At 44.6% G+C, this 19,868-nt stretch overlaps 1 protein-coding gene across 1 annotated transcript in view; it reads right to left on the reverse strand.

Moving 5' to 3' along the window:
* POU2F1 (POU class 2 homeobox 1) overlaps nt 1–19,868 on the reverse strand; it is a 91,244-nt gene that overhangs the window by 14,947 nt on the left and 56,429 nt on the right. The window contains exons 4-10 of the mRNA XM_006764192.2: nt 16,606–16,706; nt 15,665–15,718; nt 13,626–13,745; nt 9,937–10,125; nt 8,133–8,259; nt 6,877–6,971; nt 1,623–1,796 (exon numbers count right to left, since the gene is read on the reverse strand). Of these exons, the coding sequence (XP_006764255.1) occupies nt 1,623–1,796; nt 6,877–6,971; nt 8,133–8,259; nt 9,937–10,125; nt 13,626–13,745; nt 15,665–15,718; nt 16,606–16,706 (860 nt within the window). The remainder of the gene's footprint in view (nt 1–1,622; nt 1,797–6,876; nt 6,972–8,132; nt 8,260–9,936; nt 10,126–13,625; nt 13,746–15,664; nt 15,719–16,605; nt 16,707–19,868) is intronic.

Below are 19,868 nucleotides of genomic sequence, written 5' to 3' on the forward strand. Positions count from 1 at the left end.
AGTCCTGGCCTGCAGGATTGGGCAGAAACTGGCTCTCCAACATCCCCCAATCAGTCCCAGATTGTGAGAGGGTGCAGGCCAGGCCGAGGGACCCCACAATCAGGGCTGGGAAGGGACGCAGGAGGTTGGCCAGCCAGGTAAGGACCATGGGAGGGCAGGGCATGTTCAGCCAGTCTCGCTCAGTCCCAATCAGCCGGATCCCAGCAGCAAGCTAACCTACTGGTTGGAGCTTCTACCCACTGGTGGTCAGTGCACGTCATTGTGAGTGGTTGAACAGTCTTCACATATCATTAGCATATTACGCTTTGATTGGTTGAATGGACAACTGGATACTTAAGCATATTAAGGTTTTATTATATAGGAGGTTATAAAAGCCTAAGTGACCGTTTGACTGGTAGCTATGACACGCAACGACCACCAGGGGACAGATGCTCCGACCAGGCTATGATGCACACCGACTACCAGGGCAGATGCTCAAAGCAGGAGCTGCTGAGCAACAGCAACTTTGCAGAGCGCCCGCGTGCACTCTGGGACTCCTCAGAGGATGTCGGACTACCGGTTTCAGCCTGATCCCTGCAGGCCAGGCCAAGGGACCCCACCTGCCAGAGGGACCCGCGCTCACTCCGCAGGTGCCCTTTGAACCCCGGCGCCATCCCAGGTGGGGCCAGCTGGGGAGAAACCATGGGAGACTGGTTCCAGGGCGTATCCGGCCAATCTTGTTCAGTCCCGCCCCACCAGCCACCTTCTAATTAATTTCCTTTCAATGCGCACGAATCTGTCCACCGAGCCTCTAGTTTTACATAAATGCCCTTCAATTTCCTTCCACTCCAGTGTCACTTACGCAGTGAATGAGAGGAATTAAAGCAGTGCCTATAGGCCAAGCCTCCTGCCAAACCACTGGACATATTCTACTCAAAATGCTTTGCTACCTGGCATTAAAAAAACTTAATTTGGATTTTTCATCTTTGATAGATTCCTAATTTGTTTCAGTTTGGGCTTATTTTGCACGTGTACATGCAAGCGCATGTCTCCACCCCCTACAAAAAACTATTTCAAACAAGCCTTTCAAATGTTCCCCTGTCAGCTACTCTGAGAGACTTGGAATCTTGACTCTCTCTACCTCACATATATAGCAGTAAGGTCTAGAATAGGGGTGGGCAAACTTTTTGACTCGAGGGCCATAATGGGTTCTCAAACTGGACCGGAGGGCCAGAACAAAAGCATGGATGGAGTGTTTGTTTGAACTAATATAAATTCAAAGTAAACATCATTACATAAAAGGGTACGGTCTTTTTTTTCAATAGTTTTATTCATTTCAAACGGGCCGTAGTTTGCCGTAGTTTACCCACGGCTGGTCTAGAACCATATGTTCTTCAAATAACAAAACCCTCAGTATGGTCATACCATCCCCTAACACAATCTTTTAATTTCTCAGCACTATTAGTATAATTATAATCTCAGAGGCCTGTGTTCTGAGAGAGTCTTCAAGTTTTAACCTAGCATTAAATCATAAGTTTATAACCAAATATATACAATAGTCTAATCTTACAGATGCAGGAAAACTAATGGACACGTAAAGCAGGCTGAGTAGGGAAATCCAAGTTCAGGGCGGGCTCATCTACCTGAGTGAATCCAAGTTTGATTCGTCTTTGTTTGAAGGTCTTGGCAAACTGCTCAAGCTCCTCAAGGTCACTGGGCTCCTCCAAGCTGGGAGTGTCGATTCGCTTTGGTGTTGCCTGGCTCTGTGGAAGTGTCTGAATTGGGGTTGCAGCTATTGTGCGTGTTGGGGTTGCTGGCTGTTAGAGAAGGAGAAGGAGAAGAACAGACATACAAAAAGGTGTTTAGGCTGCAACTGGACTGTGCAGCAAGTAAACAACCTAAGGAAACAGCTGTATTGGGGGAGGATTATGGAGACCCTGCAACAGGTAGTTTTGTGGAGAAAAGTAGAATGTGAAATCATGTACCCCAAAATCACAGATAAGCACGAGTAAAAAACTTGTCTACCTAAAAATGAAACCCAGTATATACGGGTTTTCAAATAGTCTAAATACATGTATTTTATGCCTTTTCATAGATTAGTCCTCATTTTCTAGACTCTACTTAATAAACATACCACTTAAACTATAAGTCTCAAAACAGCAGGGACTAATCTATCTTGTTTATCACTATTTTATATATCTCCAACACAATATTATAAAAATATTACTATAAGATTATTAAAAGTATTTTAAGAAAAGCAAACCACCTACAGTTTAAATAACTTAATAGCTTCATTTTCTCTAATTTTCCAAAGAGCTACATTTTTTTTTCTTTATTATCCTGTTTTTCCCCCATTGATTTTTAGAGAGTGGAAGGGGGGTGAGTGAGAGAAACATTGATGAGAGAGACACATCGACTGGTTGCCCCCTCACGCATGCCCATGCGCCCCTTCCGGACCAGGGATCAAACCCACAACCCAGGTATGAGCCCTTGACCGGGAATCAAACCCATAACCCTCCAGTGACTATAGATGCTCCAACCACTGCTCAGTGGTCAGGGCAATTATATTTTTTTTATTCCTATGGTTTTCCAGTTTTCCTAATTATCGTTTTCAAAGGCTGACGGAAGCAATACGATCATAATTTAACAATTTCTTCATTTTTGGACACTTCTTTGTTTTCACTAGCACAGGTGACACCACAACAAATGGTTCTGCATGTAGCTCTTTTCCCACCTCTGGAATTAGTTCTCGGAGATAAATTCATGAAGCACTTCTGTAACCAGATAAAGGGCAGCCAAAGACAATGGCATCGCTTCTGATCCACAGCAGCATGTCGGTTCTCACCATCCGATCTCTCCCCAAAATCTGTCAGCAGCTTTCAAAATGTTTGCTAATTCACTGTTGCCCTAATTCGTATTTCTCTTATTACATAAAGTCAAAATTCCCCCATGTGTGAATTATTATCTGTATCTCCTTTGATGTGAATTAGTTTTGACATCTGAACCCATTTGTATAAAGTATTAATGATCTTCTCATTCTTATCCTTAAAGAACTCATCAAATGTTATAGATTGTGTTGCATTAATGCAAATTTTCCCTATCTGCTTTTCCTTTTATTTTTCAACGTACCTAACTTTTAAATTATCAAAAGAAAAAAAAGGGGGGGGGGACTTTTTTCTTTTCTAATATCACGTGTTGCTTCAAACCTGAAAAAGCTTTCATTTATTTCTAACTTGGATAAATTTTTAAAATATTCTACCTGCTTCTTCTATGTATTTTAAAGCATTTAATTACTAAAATCCATCTAAAGCTTACTTGGGGACATGAGGGTATTATCTTTCCTTTTTGTAGAAGAAATACAAAATGTCCTTATTATGAAAACACAAGCGCTAGGAGACCCCTTCTGAGTATCACTAGTGACAGACAGGTGCTGCCGTGAGTGCATCTCCATCGCTCAGCTGACCCTTCCTGTGAATGGTGCCTGGGTTGAGAGATCGCAGGCCACGATCACATACCACGTCTGTGGCTGTGAGTTTTGCTCTTGTAGTTGAAATGGGTCATATACCCTTACTTAGACCTCATTAGTAATATACTCTCTCCAACTGAACTCACTAGCCCAGAAAACTAGACAATAGGACTCCACAGGCCTGCAGCTGGGTAAGCACCTCTCTGTCCTGTGCAGTGAAGACAACACTCATTTCTGACATGGTGACACTAGTAATTTTTAACCTGGCCATTGGGAAGGTGCCCAAAACAGCACCAACCATACCAGACACCTACACGGCTGTACGCTTCCCAGTCTCAACTGTCAGACTATTACTTCACCTGCAAGCTCAAAGTAGCATTGCTCTCAAATAATAAAGGACTAAGCATCACTTGGGTCACCTTAGGTGGAGTGGTTATAGAGGCGTTTCTCCAGCCCCAGCAGCCTGAGGCCAGGCTGGCCCAGACTTCAAGGACAGAGTAGAATCCAGTGAGCAGGGGCAGGATAACACAACGCCACCATGTACAGAGCAGGTGGGCCAGGAAGGAGTCACTTAGGTAAGGTCTTCTCAAAACTCCACCCTTACTTTTCTATTCCGCATATTCACAATAAAATGTGCCGTTTAGTGTGCCCTTTGAAGTGTTTCGACAATCACACAACTGCTACAAGTGATTCAGGATATTTTCATCACCCTCAAAGTTCCCGTGCACCCTGTGCTGTCCGACGCCACCCAGAGCCCCCGCCCTGGCGACCACTGATAGGACTTATACAAATGGAATGGCTCAGCAGGCGTCCTTCATGTCTGGTTTCTGGCACTTGAGCAGTGCTTTTGAAATTCACACATGGGCTTCACTGCAGCAGAGTACAGCTCTTGCTACTGCTGAGCAGCATCTGCCGCGTGGCTATGCCAAATGATACACTATCTATTCACCAGCTGGTGGGCATCTCGGTTGTTTCCAGTTTGGAGTGACTATGAATAAAAGTGCTTCGAACATTCATATACAGCGTTTGGAAGAACTGCTAGGTCAGAAGGCACATAGATAGTTAACTTGATAAGAAATTACCAAGCTGTTTCCTAAAGCATCAGTACTGTTTTGCAACCCTACTGGCTGTATGCAAGCTCTAGTTGCTTCACCTTCTCGCCACCCTGGTTACTGTCAATCTTTTTATCCTGCCCGTTCTGGCGGGTATGTGGTGATATCAGCATTCCCTCAGGACTCATGATTTGGGGCACTTCTTCATATGCTTCCTGGGCATTCACATACCTTCTTCAATGAAGGATCTTCAATATTTTGCATGCAATCCCTTTTTGGAACATCAGGTTGTCTCATGATTGAGTTGTATGAGCTCTTTATATATCCTGGGAACAAGTCTTTTATCAGATATTAGTAGCCCTGCGCGTGAATCCAGCGCCAGTAGCTCGCTGCCACCCTCCTGTAGCTCTCCACCTGCTGCCCCGCCCTCCTGTTGCTCCCCCTGCCCCCCATAGCTTGCTGCCCTGCCCCTTTCTGTATGTAGCTCTCCGCAGCCCACTTGTAGCTCGCTGTCCCACCCTCCTGCTGATCTGTGATCCGGTCATTACGCTGTCGGTTGTAATTAACATTTTGCATATTATATCTTCATTATATAGGATAAGTTTTAATAATTTTTTCTTCCAGCCTGTGGCTTTTCGTTTTATTCTTTTACCAGAAGCTTTTACTTTTTACAAAATCCATCAACTTTTTTCTTTGATGGTTAGGACTCTTTAATACCATTTAAGAAATCATTACTGTGCCCAAGGACACAAAGACTATCCCTGAGTTTACTTCTAGAAGTTTATGTCTACAACCCACTTCAAATTCACCCCCACACAGCGGGAGAGCCAGGACCAAGGTCCTGTCTTCACTGTGCACAGCCCAGTGGACAGGGCCACTTGTTGAGACTTTTCTTTCTCTGGAAGCCTCTGACACCTTCGTGGGCAGTCAGCTGCCCACAGATGTGTGGCCCCACTGGACCTTCACTCTTCCCATTCCTATCTATGTGTCAGTCTTACACCGTCTTCATTACTGTAGTTTACAGTAATTCTTGACATCAGGCAGCCTTTCAACTTTCTTACTTTTCAAAATTGCCTGGCTATTCTATGTCCCCCACAATTCCATATATGTGAGTTAGAAATGGCATGTAAATTTCTAAGAAAGCCATCTGGGTACTGGTGGCATCGTGTGGGAGCCATAGATCAATCTGGAGGGAACTCACATTTGAACAAGCGAAGCCTTCTGCTTCATGAACATGTTAGGTCTCACCATCAATTTAGGTCTTCTTTAAATTCACTCAGCAATATTTTATAGTTTTCAATGTAAAGGTCTTGCAAATGTTTGTTAAATTTATCCTTAGGCACTATAAATACTTTTCTTAATTTCAACTTCCAAATGATCATTGTGATTGGGAATACAGATTTTTTGTGTATCAACTTTGTATCCTACACACTTGCTAAAATCACCTATTAATTTCAGCAGCGTTTTTGTGGCTGTCTTGGAATTTTCTGCACAGGCAACCATTCGTCTACCAATCAGGGCAGTCTTCTTTCTTCTTTCTAATCTGTGTCCTTTATTTTTTTCTTGTCGTACTGTCCTGCTAGCGCCTTCAGTTCAATGCTGAGCAGGAAGTATTCATCTTTGTGATGCTGAGTTTTTGGTGGCTACTTTTTATAGGTTAAGAAAGTTACCCTCTATTCCTTATTTGCAAGAGTTTTTATCATAAACAGATATTGAATTTTGTCAAATCTGGTAATGTGTGAAAACTTCCATGAGAACAGAGTCAGAGGTGGAATGGGTCCCAGGGCCAGCAGTTCAGAGCGTCACTTAATTTACAGATGGACCAATGACACGCTCAGTCACAGCTGAACTGGTCCTAATGCTCTCGCCTCTCAGTGTCTAGACTGGTGCGTTTTAGAGCTACACTCTGGTAGAAATGAGCTGAAGCAACACCTGGAAGTTGAGAGAAGACACAGGAGTCAGGGCCTCTATGCAGCTTCCGAGAAAGGGCCAACCGAGGGCGCTCGGGCCTTTGCTAAGGCACCAGGCCTCTAGTTCGAGGCAAGCTCTCCTGCAGTGCTGGGGGAGGGTGGTCAAACAGCCAGAACTCATTACTCACTTGCCACTAAGACTGTCATTCTTTATGAACATACGTGAAAAAAGGGACTCCTTGAAGATTTTCAAAGACTACATCAATTTGGTAGTGGTGCTTTATCGAGTTGATAAGCCCAGCTTTGAATTTTTAGTCAGTTTTTGAATACTAGGATTTTTAAAATTAAGATGTGTGTGTGTGTGTGTGTGTGTGTGTGTATGTGTGTGTTTGTGTTTAATTCAACAAAGTCCAAAAGTCCCTTAAAACAACAGGACAAGAAAAAGCAACCCCCATGGGAGAAGGCTGACCTGGGAGGTGAGGGTGATGCTTGGCTGCGACTGCAGGAGGTTGGCTTGGCTTTGCTGAGGTAGTTGCGTTAAAAGATTTTGCGCTTGCAGGAGACCTGTTAAAACACAACACATTATGCCAGGAACATAAGGACTACTTTGATCTCATAGCAAAAAGAATATGACCGTGAGATGGAAATTTCCAACTGATCTCCTAATAGTCTTATTGGTCTTACTAAAGTTCAATCTTGCTAATGTGACTTGGGCAAGGAGATATGAAACATTAGACTAAGATGGCATGTCTTTAGTGTAACCTGAATAACCCTCTAATTGGCCAGTTCTTTACTTTCGGGTGGAATGGATGAAAGTGAAGTAGTCTAAATGGAAGCAGATTGACATTCCCAAGAGCTCAATCTCTCACCCAGAATCCTTCACCAACAACCAGAGAATTGTCTAGTTCATGAAGGGAGCAGACTACCCTTTAAATGTAACAGGCATTTACATAACAAAAGGTTCTGGAGTGAATGGTCAAGAAAAAAGGCTAAGCAACAGCAATGATGAGGAACCACCCACCCAGACACCCTCTGCACTGATGCCATTAACCAGCTTTAGAAACACAATGAACTTGATTGTTGATACAATATTCACCACTAAACAGCGGTGAAGACAGTTTTTATCATTTACAAATTGTGCACACCTTCTAATATAATACCCTCTCCTTCTCAAACCTTAAAAGAAACCAAATGATTGTAGAAGCATATACTTGAATGCTTGGCCTACATTCTTTGACTTCACTTCCAGGAAAAACTACCAAAATAGCAGAAGCAATTTATCCAATTTATGTTCAGTGTTGAGAGATTTCATTTAGACTTTTGGCCAAACTCTTGGTTCCTCCTTGGTGATTACAGAAATGACGGCAGGGAAGGATGACCTTCAATATTGTGGTACACGTGAAAAAAATACTCTTCTTAACATGAATACTGAGTTCAAAGGTCAGTAAAATTTAAGGAGAACATTGTTCTAATGCAGGGGTCCTCAAACTTTTTAAACAAGGGGCCAGTTCACTGTCCCTCAGACCGCTGGAGGGCCGGACTACAGTTTAAAAAGAAACTAGTCGGCTGCTAAGCAACAGGCAGCGGCGGCAAAACACCTGGCGGGCCAGATAAATGTTTTCGGCAGGCCGCATGGGGTCCGCGGGCCATAGTTTGAGGACCCCTGTTCTAATGGGCAGTTTCAGGGCTGCTTGCCCTGCAAGTGGACGGCTGTGATGGGCTCACCCTGCTGGCCCTGGGGCGTCTGTGAGATGATGAACTGTGCTGGCTGCAGGTTGGTGGTTGGATGCACCAGCACGAACTGCTGCAGGTTGAGATTCTGCTGCTGAAGTTGCTGTAGTTGTTGCAGATCCTAAAGCATTAGAATGAAAACATGGTTGGAGAAGGAGATAAAAGTTTGCTTATTTGTAACATTCTCAGATGAGGTGTTCTGTCCCAACCCAATCAGGCAACACTTCTCACTCATGCATGACGCATGCTCCAGTGCGTCCACAATGCAGGAGGAGAAACGGAGCTCCTACAAGGACTATATTTGTTGGCAGATACTGTGTCATGACTTACGATGAGCCTAATTTTCAATGGTTATTTCCAATTCCCACAATAAATGGTTAAAGGTGTGTTTTAACATGTAGAGACCAATATGGGTTTTAAAAATCAAGTGGAGTTTAAAAATCAAATGAGAAAAGAATTTGAGTTTTTAAATAGTTAACTGATTTTTTCTCTGAAGTAAAAATTGAGAGTGCTATCTGAATTTGCATAAAAAAATTTAAAAATCTATAGTGATTTATGAAATTTGGCACCAGCTCATTGAACTCAACTGAGAAATCACTGTGAAACATTACGTTACCCATACAAAAATCTGATCGATAACATCTTATTAAAATAATGTCAACATAGGGTCTCACAGCTCAGGCACTAACAACATGTTTTTGTTGATCAAGGAAGTGGTCAAAATAAAAATGTCATCTTGATAAAGATTGGATATAATAGCCAAAAAAGTTAGTCTGACATCTATTCCCTACTCTTGTAGTTGTTTCTTTGTGCTGTCTAGTCACACCCCCGCTCCCTTTCAGTCCATTTCCAAGGCCTCTCTCGGGGATGAACACAGCTGTCCAGGACCAGGCTCAGAACAATCTTCACAGACCTCACTGCCCTGACTACCCCTTCTCTCTTCTTCTCCTTGAGACGAAGGATTTCATTTACCTTCCCTCCTTGGTGGTACTGTCTATGCCTCTTAATTGCATTTTTATTATCTCTGATACTTGGTTCCAAAATGTGAAAAATGAAACCAAACAATGTCCTACCACAGTTCTGCCCAAGCTCCTTGGCTATAGCAGGCGCCTCGCTGGCTCGCACATGGGCAGGACCCACTGCAGCACCGGACAGAGCCAGGCTGCAGCCCCAGTGGCTAATGAGACACAGTGACCAAACCCCTGCTTCAAAAATATGCCAGTTAATTACTCAAGACCTGTCACTTAATACAGTCAATTATTCAAACAATCACTTATGTGTTTATAATATCAACTCAAGCAAACGAATGTATTATCACTTGTAGTTCAGTGGTAAGGAAGGCTACCACTTACCTCACTGATTGAGAGCTCCTGAGCCTGCAAGGGCCCCACTAACAATAAGAAAGTGAATTTCCAATTAAAGAAAAATTGCCCTTCTGATGCTCACTTCCCGCTCTGGCTGTGAGACTGCTCCTCTCCCTGCCCCGGCTGTGAGACTGCTCCTCTCCCTGCCCCGGCTGTGAGACTGCTCCTCTCCCTGCCCCGGCTCTGAGACTGCTCCTCTCCCTGCTCTGGCTGTGAGACTGTTTCTCTCCCTGCTCTGGCTCTGAGACTGCTCCACTCCCTGCCCCGGCTGTGAGACTGCTCCTCTCCCTGCTCCGGCTGTGAGACTGTTCCTCTCCCTGCCCTGGCTGTGAGACTGCTCCTCTCCCTGCCCCGGCTGTGAGACTGCTCCTCTCCCTGCTCCGGCTGTGAGACTGCTCCTCTCCCTGCCCCGGCTGTGAGAGCTACTCACTCACCTGTGCGATCTGTATGGGCTGAGACAGCGGGATCTGCGTCATGGGAGTGGCGGCGGAGGCAGAGATGGTGGCCCCAGCAGCACTGTGCTGTTGGCTGGCGGAGTGCTGCTGTACTGCAGCGGCCAGCAGCTGTGCCTGTGCCTGCGCCTGCTGCAGGAGCAACTGCTGCTGGGCTGGCGTCAAAGTGAGCTAAACAAATTAGGACAAACAATTGAAAAGAATTAAAGAAGGGCCCCTAATTCAAGTCAACTGCTCTGAAGGAGGTAACTCAAGTGGTATTAGACCTTAGCTACCAACTTCACATGGTTAGCATGAGACTAAAATGTTCATCAGTGATCAAACTACCATTACCAGCAGAACATTTAAATGAAAATGGTGGACCTCACTCTGGACTTAAATCATTCAAGCTTGTCCAGGGCCCTAGGTTTCAAGCAAAATAGTAATAAACTAGTAAGCAAGAAGAAAAAGAATCAACACTTACAGGCTATGAAAAGAAATGTATACCCAACAGAGCAGCAAGTGGGCAGTCAGATGAATGAGGACCAAGTAAGCTGCATCTGACATGGGACGGGCTGATAAGGCCCAGCTGCTCCCCATTAGCATGAATCCTGCCCTAGTCCATCATTTCCATTATGGCTGAAGATATGACTAAAGAATTATGAGCTCCATTTGTTTCTTTTCCAAGTCTCCCTGCAGCCCCCTCCCTCCAACAGTCTTTTCTGTTATTGAAAGCAATGGGTCTGCAACTTTATATCCCCTTTCCCACACGTTATCTCTGTGAAACAGGTGGTGACAGCCCCTCTCTCAACATGCAAATAATTTCTGATGCAGGTTTAACAGAGGCTCCAGCCACATAAACCTGGAATCCCAAGTGTCCCTCACATTATAGAAACTCCTCACCCAAAGCAAAAACTCAACCAGTAGCAGAGGAAATATATTCAGAGCAGATTTAAACTTGCTTTCACAATGCAACTTATTTCAGGCTGCATTAAAGCAGTGTGCTCCTCCTTCCTTTTGATGCCACGCGCTGATCAAAGGAGAAGGAATACTATCATATTCTGAAGAGCAAGGTCTGCCACTTGGCGCACACCTCCTCCTAAAGCAGTGATGGCGAACCTTTTAAGCTCAGCGTGTCAGCATTTTGAAAAACCCTAACTCTGGTGCCTTGTCACTTATAGAAATTTTGTGATATTTGCAACCATAGTAAAACAAAGACTTATATTTTTGATATTTATTTCATATATTTAAATGCCATTTAACAAAGAAAAATCAACCAAAAAAGTCACCTCTGACACGAGTGTCATAGGTTCGCCATCACTGTCCTAAAGGGTCCGATGCAACCTGTCTGTGCCTTAGAGACAGAACCTGAATCAAACGATTCAAAAGTCAGATTCCCTTCCAGATATGTTTATAGAGGTTTCTTATAATATATGAACATGTATTCATCTCTACTAATGGGATTTTGTAAACAATTTTGCAATAATTCTTAAAAGAGCTTTCTACTGCCAAAACATACTTAAAGGAAATGAAGGACATACAAAATTTTGTGGGTTGACGTGATATGAATTGATTAATAAATAACTCTTCCTTACTACTCCTTAATACCCCACCTCCTCCCCCCAAAATAATGAGAAATTTTCAGCATTAGGAAAATATTTTTAAATATTTTTATTGATTTGAGAGAGAAAGGGAGAGGGAGAGAAACATTAATGATGAGAGAGAATCATTGATCGGCTGCCTCCTGCACACCCCCAAATGGTGATTGAACCCGCAACCCTGACATATGCCCTAACCAGAATTGAGCCGCAACCTCCTGGTTCATAGACTCGTCACTGAACCATGCCTGCCAGGCTGGAAAAATACAATGGGGCCTTGACTTACGAGTGTCCCGACTAACGAGTTTTTCGAGATACGAGCCGTCTCTCGGCCGATTTTTTGCTTTGAGTTGCAAGCTAAAATTCGGGTTACGAGCCAGCTTCAGATACCCCACCGCTAGTTGGCGCAGCAAACATCACAGTGAACGCCACAACATCAGCCCAGCATCACGTGTCTCACTCGTTCACTTTTTGATTTGACATACGAGTAATTTGAGTTACGAGCTCTGTCACGGAATGAATTAAACTCGTAAGTCAAGGCCCCACTGTATTTTAAATGGTGTCTTAGAGCAAAGACAGCTGAAAAGTTAAAAGCTCAATATATTCACATAGGCCAACTTATCCTATATAACAAAAGCCTATAATGCAAATTGACTGAACGACAAAACAACCAGTGGAATGACTGGTCACTATGATGTGCACTCACCACCAGGGGGCAGACGCTCAATGCAGGAGTTGCCCCAAACCTGCAGGCCCCAGGCCAGCCAAGGCAGATGCCAGCGGGGGTCCCTGATCATCTCACTGGTCACCCCACAGATCGGCCCTGATCTCTGGCCAGGCCTAGGGACCCTACCTGTGCATGAATTTCATGCACCGGGCCTCTAGTTGTGAATAAAAATAAATGACATTTATTGAATACTACATGCCCAGCACTGTTCTATGAGTTTTACATACAGTATTACCCTTAGTCTTTATCACAATATTGTGGCATGGGCATTATCAACATCTGCATTTAAGCAAAGGAATACTGAGCCACAGGGAGATGGCATAATTAGCCCAGACAGTAAACTGAGAGCCAGAATTTGAGACCAGAGGCTTAATTTTATTTATTTATTTATTTTATTTATTTAGAGGAAGAGATAGATAGATAGATAGATAGATAGATAGGAAGAAAGAAACATCAGTGTGATAGAAAATCAATTGGTTGCCTCCACCAGAGGCTTAATTTTAGAACAGCACACTGTAACTTAAATGTTCTTTTATAGGCATTATTAGTGACCCGGTGCACAAAATTCGTGCACATTAAAAGGGAATTAGAGGAAATATTTTAATATTGCTATTTGCCCTTTCTCTATAATAGAAGTATCAGAGATGAAAGAAAATTAGTAACATGTATATGAAAATCTTCCTCTTGTCAGAGTCTGGTGCATGCCACGGGAACCAGAGTCAAATCCTCGCCCACCCATGTGCGCCTCGAAATCACGCGAGACCCAGACCCGGTCGGCCCCACCCCCATCAAGCCCCACCAGGTCGGGGGGGTGCGGCCTGAGGTCCCGTCAAGCCCCACCAGGCGGAGGCGCAGCCTCAGGTTCCTGCTAATTGTTCAGTAAGGGAACTCGGCCTCCACTGTGGGTGCAGCAATCTTGTGTTATGGAATCCCTGCCTCCACTGTGGGCCCAGCCATTTTGACTGTTACCGCATGACAGTCAATATGCATATGCCCTCTTTATTAGATAGGATTCCCCTCTTTAACTTCTGCTCTGCAATGATGTCATAACGCAAATGGTCACTACTATTCATCAATGCAAGAGTCTCACCCACTGGACAATGATTCCACCGCATGACGAAGCAACAGTGGAAACATGGGCTTAGAAATGCTGTCAGTTTATCCCAAGCATCTGCAATTGTAGAAAATATACCCTGAAAACCCAAGTAATTCCCTTCTCAGAGCTGCCTCCAGTGTAGAGAGTTCCCGAAGACATAATGGTGCTAGGCCCAGCCCCCTTACTGCCTGCTACAGCAGAGTCCTAATCAACATCTGGCCAATGGCAGTCTGGCACAGAACGTCTATCACGATGCTCCCAGAAAACTTACCCCGGTTATCTGCCCTCCAGCCAGCATGAGCTGGGTCTGCGGGATGGCTGCCTGCACAGAAGGCTGCTGGGAAGGCTGGCTTGGCTGCTGGGAATCCCCCGATTCTTCATTAGATTTAGACTGAAGGTGGGAGGGGGTAAAGAGATTTCAAATTGTTCATTAAAAGAAATGCACTTATAACTCCATATTTCAAGAATTATTTAAAACATGAACTTATTCAGTCATGAGTTTTCTGGTTTCATTCTTTTCCTTTCTTATAAATCTGTGTATTTTCCTGATTTTGCATATTAAGTTTATAGATTTTTTTTGTTCCATTGCCAGCAAAGCTGTATTATAATTTTTAAGAAGAAAAAATAATTTGGTCCAACACAAACCAGCGAAATTCACCCTAATCCTCCCCTCTGGGAAGGGGTGGGGAGAGCGCACTTTGCACCCTCTACAGGAGAGCTTCCTGCCCCACATTCCAAAGGGCCTTTGGTGGGCAGTGTGGCCTTACTCCCACAGAGAGTGACTGCCTGGCCCACGGAACTTCCTTTAATATCTAGAGAACTTTAACCTAGCATCGCCCATCAAGTCACACCGCAGCTTAGAGGGAAATGCGGAAATGCTGCCCTCAGGAGAGAGAGAACTCAGTCCTGGAGAGGCACTGAGAAAATATTTTATGTTAAATTAACACTGGTTATATAGAGCATTGAAATGTTGCATAGATTTGCATATTTCCCACCACCTGTTTTGGGGACTGCAGCAAGGCTAATTAACATAGAGGTTCTGATTAATTCTGCCAGTCAGTGAGGTAATTACAGTGCAGGACTGTAAACACACGGCACTGGAGACACAGCCTGTTTGCCAACATCTCTCTAAGGGATGAAAGTTTACCATGGCAACCCAGGCGATTTCCACCTCCTCTCCCTCACAAAGGGAGGTTGCACTATCTCCCTCTCTTTTCCCTCCTTGTTTCCATGTAGGCCCATATTCCACTGGGTTGCATGGAATGCTCAACCCGAGGTCTTGAGTCATTAGCAACACTGAAACCAATATTCCAGAAACTGTGTCCCCCTCTTGGCTTTTAGTTACCAAAACACGCTAATGAAAAGAAACAGCAGGTTGACTGAAATATTAAGGAGTCATGCCTAATACTTGAACTTGGCATGCCTTTGCCATATGATTCACAGTAGCAATGTAGCCAGATTTAAGTTTTGTTTTAAACTTGTTGACTGACTGAAGCACATCAATATCTATAAACAGGTTCCCTTACAATCCTCAGAATCATAACATTTCTGAGCAGAGAGGAACCCTGGCAATCCTCTCAGTTACCCACTTAAAGGCAGATCAAAAGGTATGAGCCCCAGAGGTTAAGTGACTTGCTAAAGGTAACACAGCTAGCAGGCACAGAATGAGACTCAAACCTAAGACCAGCTCTCAGTCCTGGACAGTTCCTCTGCACTAGAGTGTTTCTGTAAGATATGACGATGAGCAACAGAAAGACAGTTGGAAACAGAAGGGCATTTATGACGTTGTTTGGCTTGGTGTTTAGGGATGCACTACAGCTGCATAACTTGGAAACGTTTTTCTTGGACTTACACAGAAAACTTTGGAAAACTGACTTTTCTTGATCGCTTTTGGTCATTCACAGAGCAGCACTGTGTAAAATCCATCTTCATTAGTGACAATGATTACCTTTATTTCAGGGGTTCTCAGACTACGGCCCGTGGGCCACATGCAAATACAAATATTGTATTTGTTCCCATTTTGTTTTTTTACTTCAAAATAAGATATGTGCAGTGTGCATAGGAATTTGTTCATAGTTTTTTTTTAAACTATAGTCCGGCCCTCCAACAGTCTGAGGGACAGTGAACTGGCCCCCTGTTTAAAAAGTTTGAGGACCCCTGGTCTATTTGGATCTTCATGAGAATCAGTAATACAAAGAGGGTACTTCTCCTAAGTATTTCCTATTTTAAAATTACTGCCTGCTCATTCCATGAAATTGGAAAACTAGGGGAAAATGGAAAAATTGCCCGCAAGCCCATGTGCCAGCTTACCTGTACATTTAAAGTCTGAGCAGCGGCCTGTAAACTTGTTCCTGCGAGCTGGACCTGCAGGTAAGCAACCAGGGGAGTCAGGGTCTACTTGCTGACACCATCATTAGAGCTGTCCTCAACAAGGACTTCAAGCGCCTCTACCAAGTGTGTCATTGAGCTAGAACTGAGGCTGAAAGAAGTTTACCTGCTGGGGTTAAAACTGTGCAGACAAGTTCGCGGTCCCTCCACCGCCCAGGAGAAAATGCTGCTCCCACTGCTTTCTGGAGGGTGTTGCCCACACTCAGCATCACTGGATGCCACACTGGGTCAGTCAGACATTCCTTACATCACATTCTGCTTGTATTCACAGACACTTCGATCTAAACACTTAATTCATCTTCCACATTGTGTGAAAGAGCACATGTGAACAAGCTACTTACGTGCATTATTGTTATTATAATCTATCAGAATTATCTGCTCACTCTAATTTCAAAATCTCCACGTACACAGCAGAGTAAAAATCTTACATATGTGCACACCACATAGTCAAGTCTTTAAGACATGATAGCCCTAACAACAAGCTCTAGCTGAAAGGATTCTGTCCTACAAAACACACAGAATGCTGTCATACTATTTCATACTCACATGTCGTATGTTCAGAAATTCAAACCACGGTTACATTAAAATAAGGATCACCACTGGGACCATGATAATAATAAATGACTCAGGCAAACATAATCGATGGAGGACTAACATAATATTGACACATTCTCAGCTGTGAGGTCAATAGCTATAGTCAACTAAACTATAAGATGTGGACTAGCCATTCAGAATGGCACGATTCGATGTGATCAGCACCAGGCTCGATCAACTTAAGAAGTCCCACATCCTGAAAGACCTGCCCAGGCCCCAGCATCCAGGCCTCCATCCTCCCTTGCTCACAGTCAAGCAGAACATACTACCTGGTGGAGATGTCCGAAGAAAGCCTGGGCCTGGGCTGTTGAGATTGCTCCTCCAACAGGCACGGGTTGCTTCTGAAAGTCCAGACCATTCGTTTGTGTGCCTAGAAAGCAAGCAAAAGAACATGATTATGACAAATACAAACTCAACTGAAATTAAGCACTAGACTTCAGTTACCAACATTTACCAGGCATCTATTTGTATAAGCACTTTCCAAAGTATCTCCAAGGAGGCGGAGAAATGCAAAAGAAAGTGCACTACAATAATTTCTAAAGGCAGGACGGCAGGCCAAGTACCCAAGCACAGAGAGAGCATAGGAAACAGGAACAAAACTACAAATTATCATTACAATCTAAGATAGTGTTGGAGAAATCAGGAGTGGATGCGGTGACTGGGAAACAGGCCCAACAAAAGCATGAATGAGAGGTACTTAGGAAGAGATTACTGTCATCTCACTGCTGTTAAGATGGTGGAGACGGAGCTGCAAGGAGGTACCAAGGTTCTCCCCTGGTCTCATCCTTCTCAGCATTTGGCTTCGACAGAATAAATTCACTGGTGACTTCGACAAGAGCAAGACAAACTTATTCTTAACTTAAACACATCCTATACAATAAAAAACTAATATGCAAATTGACCCCTCAACTGGGAGTTCGACTGCTCGCTATGACATGCATTGACCAACAGGCGGCAGCGCAGAACATGGCAGGCATTGGCGATGCGGCAATGGCAGCAGGCAGCATTGGAGACGCTGCTGGCCCCAATGGGCTTCGATGAGACCGGGACCATGGTGGGATGGTGGAGCCAGTGAGTGGGCATCACCAGACCAAGGCGGGTGTGAGCAGGGGCCCAATCGCCCCGCCAATCAACCTGCAGACGATGACCGGTGGTGGTGGCAGGGGATCGCCCTGCTGATTGCCCCACAAATGGCGACCAGCAGTGGCAGTGGGGGCAAGGGGGCCTGTCCGGTGTGACTCAGTGGTTGAGCATTGACTCATGCACTAAGAGGTCGTTGTCTCCCAGGTACTGAGGGAGAAAGGGCAAATAGCAATATTAAAATATTTCTTCTAATTATTTCCCTTTCAATGTGCACGAATCCGTGCACTGGGCCATTAGTTAATAAATAACAACCTAATGGCTAAAACAGCCATTTACATGATAATCAAAATAGTTTTAATACTATATTCAATCCCCAAGTTTAGCTTGAGTCCTATAAGTAACTAGTGGTCTGGTGCATGAAATTTGTGCACTTGGGCGCGGGAGGGGGGTGGGTGTCTGTGTCCTCTCGCAGTCCGGGACCCCTTGCTCCTTACTGCCCACTGCAGTGGAGGCGGGAGAGGCTCCTGCTACCGCCGCTATGTTCACCAGCTGTGAGCCCAGCTTCTGACTGAGCGACGCTCCCCCTGTGGGAGCACACTAACCACCAGGAGGCAGCTCCTGCATTGAGTGTCTAACCCAGGGGTGGGCAAACTTTTTGACTCGAGGGCCACAGTGGGCTCTTAAACTGGACCGGAGGGCCGAGGGCCGGAACAAAAGCATGGATGGAGTGTTTGTGTGAACTAATATAAATTCAAAGTAAACATCATTACATAAAAGGATACGGTCTTTTTTATTTTTAGTTTTATTCATTTCAAACGGGCCGGATCCAGCCCGCGCGCCGTAGTTATCACTCCAAGGAGATAAGCCCCACCCACCCATCCAGGGCTCCTCAATGGATTGCCCCAAAGAGGTATGCCAGAGCCAGGGGAGGCCTGCAGACCCCACCACGTGGTGGCAGAGGCCCCACCACGACCCTGCCCCTGGGCTGGGCCGGGGGGCCAGGAACGTGAGCCTCACATCACAGACCTGTTGCTGGGGATGCAAGACTCACATCCCAGGGTCTGTTGGTGGGGGCGGGGACATGAGTCTCATGTCTCCAGGCCAGCGCAGGGGGCAGGGACACGAGCCTCATGTCTCTGGGCCGGCACAGGGGGCAGGGATGAAGCCTGCTGATTGGTATTTTGTGACAGCGTCCAACCAATTTGCATATTATCCTATTATTAGATTAGCAAGGGCTCTGCGATTGCTATAATTTTACAAATGTTAGAATAGGACTAACTTGTGGAAAGACATACGACCCTAATAACCAGAAATACATCTAAGGTATCTAAGACATTGTTTTCAAGTTACCATATCCAGCTATTAGTTAGAAAACATCAGAATATTTTACACTGAATAAAATACAACAGACTGCAGGAACCTGCAAGAACCATACAGACACATGATCGAGTACTGCCCTTCCACTTCCCACCACTGGAGTACCCGTCTCCTTGCCCTCACCTCTCTGTGTACATAGAGCACAGCAGTTAGGAGAGTAAAGCAGTATTTCTAAAAGGTGCAATTTCTGCCATTATGTGTCCTAATTCCTAAGAAATGTATCACTTTTCCTTGAGATATTATAAAAGAAACTAGAGGCCCAGTGCACGAAATTTATGCACTGGAAGGGGGTGTGTCCCTCAGCCTGGCCTGCGCCCTCTTGCAATCTGGGACCCCTTGGGGATATAGCAGTGCGCCATATAGGAAGAGCCAGAACCAGGGAGGAGCCAGAACCAGGGTGGGGCGCCGCTTGCGCTCATCCTGGCCCATTGCGCCTGTTGCTGCCACTTGGTAGTGCTGCCGCAGAGTTGGGAGAGGCTCCCACTGCTGCAGCTGTGCTCGCCAGCCGTGAGCCCGGCTTCTGGCGGAGCGGCACTCCCCCTGGGGAAGGGCACTGACCACCAGGGGGCAGCTCCTGCATTGAGCTTCTGCCCCGTGGTGGTCAGTGCACATCATAGCAACTGGTCAACCGGTCATTCTGGTTGTTCTAGTCATTCCATCATAACGGTCACTTAGGCTTTTATATATAGAGATAACTTCAATATCCTAAAAATTGTCTGTGTTCCACATATTCATCCTTCCTTCCCTAAACCCTATCTTTTTACTGTTTTCATAACTTTGTCTTTTTCAGGAAGTCATAAGGTTGGAATCATACAGTATTTTAGCCCTTTCAGATTGGATTCTTTCACATACATTTACATTTCTTCCATGTCTTTTCAAAGCTTGATAACTTATTTCTTTCTAGCACTGAATAATACACACTGTCTGGATGTACCACAGTTTATTTATCCATTTATCTACTGATAAAAGACTTTGTAGTTTCTTCCAAGTTTTGGCAATTATGAATAAAGCTGCTAAAACCACCCATATACGGGCTTTTGTGTGAACAAAAGTTTTCATTTTATTTTGGTAA

This window comes from Myotis davidii, unplaced genomic scaffold (genome assembly GCF_000327345.1).
Source record: "Myotis davidii unplaced genomic scaffold, ASM32734v1 scaffold401, whole genome shotgun sequence".
Classification (NCBI taxonomy): Eukaryota; Metazoa; Chordata; class Mammalia; order Chiroptera; family Vespertilionidae; genus Myotis; species Myotis davidii.